This window comes from Poecile atricapillus, chromosome 3 (assembly GCF_030490865.1).
Source record: "Poecile atricapillus isolate bPoeAtr1 chromosome 3, bPoeAtr1.hap1, whole genome shotgun sequence".
Lineage (NCBI taxonomy): Eukaryota > Metazoa > Chordata > Aves > Passeriformes > Paridae > Poecile > Poecile atricapillus.
Genome location: NC_081251.1, coordinates 68,377,200 through 68,387,658, shown reverse-complemented (window position 1 = coordinate 68,387,658; position 10,459 = coordinate 68,377,200). Strand labels below are relative to the sequence as shown.

Sequence of the window (10,459 nt, the reverse complement as noted above, 5' to 3'; positions counted from 1 at the left end):
TGGTTTAGATATTTTGTGCCACAGGTATTTGTTTTACAGAGCTGGCTTCCAAAATCAAGTTAAAACCAAGGAACAAACTTGTTTTGATTAGCACAGGGCACTTGTTACATCACCTTTTCAAAGATGAAACTTTCTATACAAAGGCTGGATACCTTCTGGATACCTTTTAAGAACATGAACAAAATCCTTGTATTCACCAGAAGGAACTCAGCTGGCATATGACTTGCCCCATCACCCCTCACAGAGCTGTCAGGTATCTAGCTGGGCTGTAGTTCTGCCACCATCTGGATTAAAACACAGTCCTGACAGGATATCTGGTTTGGAGGTAGATATGGAAATGAGGGGTGAACTTTTGTTGGGAGGGTTCCTTGCAGCACAAACAAATCTGAACTTTTTATAGAGTAAGAACATTGACATCCAGGATGTTGAAAATCAAAACCATTTCACTGTTATTACACAGACCTCTGTCTTTTGCTTCCATACTTTTTTTTTTTTGTGTGTGGAAACCTATTTACACTTCTCAGTCAAGTCCTTACCAAAGATTTCAACAGGGCCAAGATTTCAACCCTTGCTGGCCAGTGTTAGCACAAATGCGACGGCTGTTACTATGATTACATCTATGGAGAACTGGTACTTAGAGAAAATAACAGCTTACTGGCATCTCTTCTAGTGAAGTTTTTGAGATTCAAGTATCAAGAATGTAGACATGTATTGAACTCACTGTGCCAGCACAAATAATCTCTTGACACATGACTGCAGCCACAGAAATCAGTGCCAGCACGGCTCTCTCAAATTTGAAAGGATTGACCACTTCCTCTCACTGTTACAAAACCCTGTGTAGGAATGTAAAACAGATACTACAGCACATGACAGCTCAAGAATGGATGTCTGTCACACCAAACTCTTGACAAATGTGTTTTTCATCATCTGGCTTCACCTTCTGCTACTCTAATAGCATCCATTGGGGTGGTATCTTTGGTGAGTGGTATCTTGGAAGTACTGAAGAATCTCCTTGCCTGATACAGATAGCAGCAGTAAAGCAGCACTTAGTGTGGCAGAGGTTCTCCACTGTAATCCATAAAGTTGGAGCTTGGGAACTTAACAAGAGTTGCACTGTAATTTCTAGCTTTGAGGAATGGTCTTTCTTACCTTTGCAGATCCATCTCCTCTGTCACTTACCTCTTCCAAAAATGCAAAGCTTTGAGAATCCTTTGGCTGCAAGAAGAACAGGCATCTTTGCATCCTCTCAGGATGAAGTAGCTAGACTCAAAAGAAGCATTTTCTCTGTGTGTGCTTTAGTGAAAAGATGTAAACAAGGTCAGAGAGCAGACTTGGGCTTACGGAACAGCAGACCTCACGCTCCAGGTGCAGTTAGTGCCAGTGGGACAGAAAGGGCTTCCATCCTGGGAACTGCCCAGTCTTGACTGGCACCCAGCATTCCAGTTCTGAGACAGAAACTGTGCTGCCAAAGATTCAGCAGACCTAAACCCAAGCTTAGAAATCCTACTAACACACTCACAAGTCATTTTAGTCTCTTCCCTCTCCTCACTTCCCTCCTGCTCTTGTTGAGCCCAAATATCAACAGTTAAAGTAGGCATTTGATATAATGCAAAATGTAAAGTGGATTGGCAACAGCATAAATCTGAAATGCAGACATGTAAAGATACATTTAGAGAGAGAAAACTTCTTTAATATATTTGAGTTGCAACAGGAACATGAGTGCATGTGGAAGAAACAATACTTTCAACTCATCTTACCAGACTTCCAGACCTGGAGCTGGCTGTGCTGGCAATAGGGTAGTAAGGGTCAGCCTGGGGCTGGAGCTTGTGTTCATGTCTCTGGGAGTAACCAGGAAATGAAAATCACCGTTTTTGTGCTGGTGTAGGTGTAACTCATGTGCACTTGGTCAGTACTTTGCAGGGGAGCCAGAGAGAGCACGCACAGGGAGCAGGCAGCTGTAAGGGTACATGGCAGCTGTGGCCAAACAGGGCTCTCCTTCCCAGGCCAAGCACATGCCATTACCAAAGTAACAGGTGATCTGGCCTTTGAAAATCAATAGTATCACCATCCCCATGTCTTCCTAGGTACAAAGAGCACTTATAAAAACAGGTTGTACTGGATCATACTGCACAGTTCAGTTTACTTTTTAGTATCAAGGTTTTGTTTAAATGGTGCATATGTATCAATAAGAGTTAAAGATAATTCAGTCATTACCAAATTTTAGTCTCATCTGATCTGAAAATTCCCATTCTAATACCTGCATTTTGGGTATAATTATTGTCAAAGTATCATCTTCTGAACATAAAAGCTTTAAAAGATTTAAACTGCTATTGTGACTGTCCTGTATACAATAGAAAAAATATATTGTTACTGCAGAGGAAAATGACTTGTTACATGCTTCTCACATAGTATCTTTATTAAATGTCTGGACAGATATGCATCCATTTATTATATAATCATCTATGGGTTCTTAGTTTGCAAATGCTGGTTGAAAGTTCACAAGAGCAGGCTTTTCTGTGAACTTTCTGTATTTGTAAGTTCAGTCACTGCAATAAATCCTGAGCCTATTGCCTGCTTAGCAGTACTTTGCACTGTACCCCAGTGGCTAAAGGTTGGAGCTCTGCATCTGAATATTTCAAAACCTCTGACCAGCTTGATTGGAGTTTGTTTTTCTTCTTAAATAATGCAAGTTGTTCTGGAAAGAACATATAATCGCAATTATCTGATAGTCAAATCCTTGGTCACTAACATACCAAGCTCCACTTGGTAGCTTTATAAGCTCTACCACTAACAGAGGTTTCATTGGAGCAAAGCTTACTGCAGCATTTTGTAGTTGTTAGAAAAAAGGTGTTCTTTGTGCGTGCTGTAGTTCAGAGCTGTGAGGTCTTTGTGAATGGTTACTCTCAAAGCGCTACAGAAGTTCCCCGGGTCAAGGTGGCTCCTGGCTCCTCGGAAAAAGGAATGTGGGGTTCCAGCCTGGGAGGAGAGAAATAAGTGAAAAAGGAGCATCCCTGGGCTAGGCAGGACAGGTCTGCTTAGTGCAGTTCTGCAGCCTGGATGGTCAGCGCTGAGCTGGTTCAGCAGGAAGAGAGGTGACCCCAGCAAACACAGTGCGCATCCATGAATCCAAGTCACCAATCACAGCAAAAGCTCCTCCGGCCCTATTTGTCAGAGCAAAAGGATTTTCAGATTATAAAACCAGGAGTCACTGTGTGGTCACTTAACCACATAATTTAGGACACAGAACATCCTTGAATTTGATCCAGTTTAAACTTGAGTAAATATTTTAGATTAAAAAAAAAACCCAACAACATCTATTCTCGATTTAAAAATTGCTAATGGTAGAAAAGCCACAATAACCTCTTGCAATCCACACCAGTATCTAAGTATTTCCCTGATGAAATGTGTAGCCTTTTCATCCTGAGCATTTGTCGAGCTCCAGCCACCAGACCTTTTTATATCTTTTCTCGCTAGATTAGAAGAGCATTAGTCCTGAAGTAAATACTTACCATCTACAACCAAAATCTTTAAATTTTTTCTTGGCTTGCTTAAATGATTGCAACCTACCACCTCTATCCAAAGATGCTTTCCAGCCTTTTGGTTGGTCTCAGAGCAATCTTTAGGAGTGCCTGAAGCAAACACTGTACTTCAGAGCTCAACACACATACAGGGAAAATCAGGCATCCATGCCAAAAATGCATATTCCCAGGGGTTACATTAGTTTCTGACCATTTCTGGTCAGAACTGGTTGTTGACACCCAGCTAATGCCCTGGACATGACCAGCCTATCCAGTTTAAGCACACTAGCCCCCGGTGAGGCATTCTCCCCACAGCACATACAGCCCCTACAACCTGTTTCTCTGCACCTGACTTCACTTTTGCCCACCAGGTAAATGACTATTGCTCAGTCATACAACCTCAAATGACCAAACACTTCAAATTTTTGCTTCTAAAGATCCTTCAGTCTTCATTTTAGGTTTTAGGAGGAATCTGGTAATCTTTGTAATCACCGTAAGGTTTTAAGTGGTGATTTTATGCTTCTATTACTAATAGTAAAATTTGTATCATTATTTTTCAGGACAATGTCAGAAGCAAGGCTGCTCACAGCTGAACTGCTCAACTGCAGGAACATTAGCCAGTGTCACTGGTACTCTGCAGACCTTCACTTCCCTGAAGTCACACATTATTATTCACATATGTCTAAGGTATTACACAAAGTTACTGTGCTGCATTTTCAGCTCAGAGTAGTCTCTCTCAAATGATGTAAGGAAGGGTTGCAAGTGCAAGTAATTTTCTGTGCTCCTGTCATGCTTTTCAGGTAAGAACAGCAAGTTATTAATCAATCAGCTCCATGAACTTATTAAAATAATATATTCTGCATGTAACAATTCATATAACATATGTAGGTGAAATAAAAGCCATAACAAACATAAATAAAAGTTTCACAAGAATTTAGTGACAGGCCATGAAGAGGACCCTGGGAGGAAAAGGGAAACAACTCACTTGTGCCTTGCTTTATTCATAAAGACAAATTCACTTTCTTTCTGAAAATGGTTGATACTCAACCTTGGCTCTGCGTGTCAACTCTACTTCTTTTCCTCCTTTGAAATTCTGAGCATCTTTTGATATGTTTGGTAAGTCTATATTAATCCATTCCCATCAGAGTGCTAAGAAGACACATATCATGTAGGAAAAAAATTGCATAGCTCTCCTTCAACATGGACCTCGTCAAAAATAACCAGCTGCAAACAAGCAGGGATGCGTATTTTCCATGATTCATGCTGCAGAAGCCACCATAGGCTGCGGGACTGTTGTACAGAATTTGAGCTTTCACAGAGAAAAAAAAACTGCTACCAGGCAGCCTGATGGTGAGGGAAGTCTTCCCAAACAGGAACTGAACATGAATCAAGTCAGGATGACTCAGATTGTTTTTGTGATTCTGCAGAGAGACAATCTGAGATAATAGCTGGGTTGTGTGAACTATTGCTATAATTTATTGTAATAAAATTCAAAATACAATGACTTACTATTGTGAATTGTTTCTTTATTTTCTCTCTATATATCAAAAGCACTGTAATATTTAGATTTCTTACCCCTCTGTATGAATAAACACATATAAAAAATATATATAGAAGTCCTCTGTATGCTTCATAGAAAATATGCAAACTATCATGTTAACAAACATAGCAACATCCTTTTTGTATGCTCAGTGAAGTGCACTTTGATAAGAGGACAGTAATGTGCAGCAGCAAGATTGGGTTATGATGGAGGTAGCCAGCCTTAGGACATCCAGGAACTTATAATTCTATTGTTACATGTTGAAGCTTGAAGCTTATGACAGATCTTTCTAGGTGGTGGGGAAAAAAAAAAAAGAATGACTGAAAAAAATAAGCCTGGGCCTTTGCTTCAATATATAAATTAGGCTATTGCTGCTTTGGATTCAAAGAAAGAAAGAAAAATGTTCCATTTGTGTTTCACAACAACAAGGGTACTGTAGGCAGCACAAAGTATCAGCACAAGTAAAGGACATCGCTCTGTTTGTGTGTTGTACACACAGGTTAAGTAAATGGTTTTACTTTAACCAAACAGGTCCCATGACTCAAGGTGAGAAAAATTCTTCTTTAGTGCTGTTCTCCATCCTTTGCCAGAAAGCTGTTCCCAATTGAAACTATATTTATCCGTTATTTACCAGTTTAGTCAGCTGAGGACAAGTTGTTCTGAAAATGTTTGTTTAAATCAGCCAGCCAGGCATCAAGAAGAAAAAGGAGAGGGGTGGAAAGAAAAACCAATATGGAAACATGGCTGAAATTCCAGGGAAAACCTTTCTGTTGACTTTATCTGGATATAGCCAAGATCTGCAGTCAACAGAGAATGATGACTATTAAAATAAGGGAAAGAGACTAGAGACTGTAAAGAAAGAAAAGGCAGAGAAAGGAAAATAGAGGAATTTCCTAGATTCCCATTTAAAGAAAAAGGCGGGGGGGCAGGGGAGAGGAAAATGAAGTTCAGCTGCAAACAAGCAATGGAAGGGAATGAAAACTGATAAAATTAATTAAAATATGTATGATCATTGATTTTAATGGATAAAGATGTCAGACATTGGCCTTGTTTGCAAATTTTCCTGAATAGATGGTAGAAGCATGGGCTGGTTTCAGTATGGATAGGATATTGAAATAGCTAGAAAATTTGGAGAGATTGTTCACGTCTGAAACTTTGGGAAGATCATACCTGGTAGTAAAGGAAAGATTTAACCTTTAGTTTTAAATTGTTTGGAAATGACTGGGACATTTTCGTTATGAAATTATATTTGGGGTCCTCCCTCTTAGAGAACATTTTAATTTTCAATTTTTACCCTGACAAAACCATTTTAGTAGAGCACAGTGAGTGCAGCGAGTATGTACCAGTAATGACCATGAAAGGACAAACACCACATAGTGAACCATATAGGATTCAGGAAGGACAGAATCTAAGTTTAACCACAAAGAAAGCCAACTTGTTAAGAAATGTGTCTGAAACGAAATGACTAGTAAATTCTCCAAAAATCAGTCTTTGTGGGGGAAGTAAATGTGGAAGGCATATTGTCTTCTTAATACAGAACAGACTGACGCATCTTTTGAAGAACAAACTGAAATTCTTTCTAAACTATGAAATCTTGAAGGGAGACCAGGCATGAATTTACCAGCCAGTAAAAAGGTCCTTTAGCCGCTTTCTGCTTGTCCCAGCCAGACCTCCACATGCTGCTCCCTCGTCTGTTTTTTAAACAGTAACATCCAAATATGTAGCTAGTAGAGAGATGGGTGGATGACCAACAGATGGGTAGCTGGTAGGTAGAGGCCACTTAGTTTGTTTCTCTCACAGTTTTCTGGTTTGTAGTAGCTTTATTTCCCTTATCACATCTCTCCATCTGTCCTTTTTGAGTTGGATTCCAGCGCAATGAACACACTGGAATTTTTTAATATAGCATACGTAGATAATTATAACTTCCCTGTGGACATGGGCAAAGAGCTTACAATCTTGACAACCACATTATAAATGATGGAATAATGTGCTGCTGATGCCCCAGCTAGTAGAAGAATACAGGCCTCCAATATTTTCAGAGTTTACTACACAAGATGACCTTGTTAGCTCAGTCTTACAAACATGGATCAGGACAGAGATGAGCTGTCACAATAAATATCTGTCATATGATCCAGACCTATTTCTTCATGGCCACCACTTTCCTGCAGCACATTCAGGTACCAGTGTTCTCATGCATTGCAGCATCCTCCTCGCTTCTGTGTGTTTGCCCATGTTGTGGCATGTCTCTTCCAAGCCCCTGCCGCTGCCACCAATGCCCTCCTCAGGCTAAGGCCCCTCCAAGCACACAGGCACCAGTCTGATTCTCCAGGACAGCAGTGTATTGGTCTTTCCCCTTCCATGGACATACAAAAGTATTCTTCGCACAAAATCAAAGACTAATTTTGTCAGAAATTCTCCAGGTGCTTCAAGAATGCCATATGGAGAACCCAACTGACAAAAGCAGCCACTGATGAAGGACAAACTGTCACAAAGCTGTTCCTTTTCCTAGAGTGGAACTGAATTTTCTAGCATGTTACACCATTACCTCCCAAGCAGAAAAAGACCCATGCAGAATTGCACAAAATGTCATATAAAGCCTTATTACCAAGGGGAAAGAACAGTTAGTAACAATAACTCAAATAGCTATGCTTCAAAAGCATCAGCCTGTAGTTCAAAACTCTAGAAGCCCTTTTGACATGAGCAGATCTTCCCTTCCTCATCATCAGCTGAGCCAGGTTTTGAGCCAGCAGTGTTTCCAAACAAATTAGTAGTAGTAGAATAATTGTAGTAATAGTGCCTGCCCCTTTCCATCACTGGAAGGATTTGGAAAGCAATCTTCCAGCAGAGCTGTGCCAGTTGCACATAGAGCAGGCAAATGCAGAGAACATCTGTTTCAAAGTATGTGCCAGCAGTGCAGGCACCGTGACATCGAATGCCAGCGTACAAAAAGGCACCAGGAAACTTGTTGTAGGATCATGTGGGGAGAGAGCATTGTCCCTCCTGTGACCAGAGACAGGACTGTTCCGTCTGTGTCACAAAAACAACATGCATCCTCCATCCTGGTGCTCCTTGCTGCTCCACACACACTGCACCACAGTCACATGCTTTCACCTCTATAAATACCAGGTCACCAGTGACTAATATGAGTTTTTTAAATCTTGATGATGAATGGTTTTACATTCCCAAAGAGGAATGCTGTGTCCCACTATGCATTTTTAATTGTCTTGTCTGTTTCTGTAAAGTTGGGAAGATGGACTAACAAAAATCACCTGGAGTAATGAAGGGCTTTGATTAAAGGCTCCCCAAACTCAGTTTAGAATTAGCTATCAGTACCCAAACAGATGCCTATACAAGCCAGGTTGGAGCAAAACAGAAGCATGCATTTCTCTGAGCTGAGATGTGCCCTCCCCTCGCTCAGCTGAACACAGCACAGTCTCAGGCACCACCAGCTCAACAAGGATGCAGCCCCAGATGCCGTGGTGGCGTGGATGACAGCAGACCATGGTCACATTTCTTAGTCTCAGATGCATCATGCAAGCTGGAGCCCAGAAGCCAGCTCAGCTCAGAGCTATGGCGCAGTATGAGAGCCTTCCTCGCTCCCCAGGGAAGTCAACTCTGCTCCAAGCTGTGGGAAAACCACAACCAGACCCCACATTTTAGGTTTTTACTGCCTGCCCAGCCACATCATCAGACTACCTCATCTTTAGCAAATGATCTAGACATCAGTGAATTCTCCAGATATTAAAAGACTATCCTTCAGCCTCCTCCACCGCCTCTGAACGTGACCCCCCACCTAGACTGCAGCCCTTCAAGTTATCCTCCATTTGTTTGTTGGTGTGCTCCCTTAGATCTGCAGATCGCTTTGATTATTTGAACATCTGGAAGTTGTCACATGCCTTTTTCGACCGTGACCATCTGAAATATTACCCAGCAGGACTTGAGGGGAGACACAGTAAGGAAACAAAAACATCCTACTCATAAGAACATGTGGCAGGAATTATCAAATGACACCATCCCAAAGAGTAGTGCAATATATCCAAGCAAAGACAAACTTCCTCTCCATCCCCTAAAGCCAGGACAATTTTTTCCCATAATATCTACTCCAGACATAAAACAATATTACATAAAAATACCTAAAGAATTTTTCATTAAACATTATGTTATTAAAGTTAGTTGTCTATTACTAATGGAAAGTATTTCTTTCATCCTCTGGCTTTCAAAACTGGAGAGCAGATCGTCCAGAATTTATTCATACATGATTCTAAGCAGAAAAACCTCTCCAGAAAGGTTCAGTGACTGAGGTATTAGGGTGCTTATTCCTGGTTTGCCTGCTGTCTTTACAGGCAGAGTGCAGGTTCTTTGGTAAAGCTGGAAATGGGATATATAAAAAAATGAGATTAAAAAAGACTGAAATACAGAGTCAGAACATCTCAGCAATCCCATCAGAGGCAGGAGGGGCTCTGGAGGAGACAAGACCAAAATCAACGCAATTGTGCAGGTGGAAACCCAGGAAAATCAAGCACAGATTTAAGATTTGGTTTCTCATTCTTAACAAGATACAGAAATGAACAAATGAAGAACAAATGAAGCGTGGAGAGCAATACAGACCATACTGCTGCAGTCTGGCAGCTGTTAGCCAGTAATATTTTGGCCTTTGTCAAGAGAAAGGTTCTCCCTAAAATCAGAAGTTGGCAATGGGTTTCCTTCTGAACAGCTTGTTTGCTTACAGATCATAGGTCCGAAATCTTACTGCCCTGGAGGAAAACAGGAACAACTACGTGCTCCCATGCATTAATTCCAAGCTCTCCTTTCCTGTGGGCAGCCAGCTAGAAGGGGGCCAGTCTTTGTTGGGGACATGGTACTAGCAGAAGTAGAGCTGCTTATTCCATCAGTCCTCAGCCTCTGCATGTCTCCAGAGCCGATTCAGACCTTGATGTACTGGCTTTGCTCCGTGGCTGTCACTATTTCTTCTGCCTTTGGGGGTGCTTTATATTTGGTTGCACAGCACTCTGATTTTTTCTTATTATGCCAAGTGCCCCTGGCTACTGAAGTAAATTTCTGAAATACAAAATATATCTTGATAACCCCCCAGCATCCTAGAAAGAACTCGTGTAGCACAGCGACACTGTTTCCCAGGAATCCTCTTAAAAACAGACGGCCTCCTCTGGTGTAACGTGACGAAAATCTTCCACGGTCTTTCTGTCGGGACACGAGGGAGGGAAGGTGTCCGGACTGTCCGGGAGGGGCCGGGAGCGCCGGTGTGAGCGCGGTCACGGCTCCTGGCCGGCCGCTCCAGCGCTTCCTGCGCGCCGCCGCCAGGTGTCGCTGCTGCCCCGGCCGGCTCACGGCTCCGACTCCCAACATCACCGCAGCCCCGGCTTTAGAGGAGGAGCGGAAATAA

The 10,459-nt window shown here is 41.8% G+C and overlaps 1 protein-coding gene across 1 annotated transcript in view; it reads right to left on the bottom strand.

Annotated features, from left to right (window-relative positions):
* Window positions 1–2,383: 2,383 nt before the first annotated feature.
* Window positions 2,384–10,459, bottom strand: part of RGS7 (regulator of G protein signaling 7) — a 266,876-nt gene continuing 258,800 nt past the window's right edge. Inside the window, exon 17 of the mRNA XM_058835395.1 lies at window positions 2,384–2,976. Coding sequence (XP_058691378.1) covers window positions 2,815–2,976 — 162 coding nt within the window. The 3' untranslated portion in view covers window positions 2,384–2,814. The remainder of the gene's footprint in view (window positions 2,977–10,459) is intronic.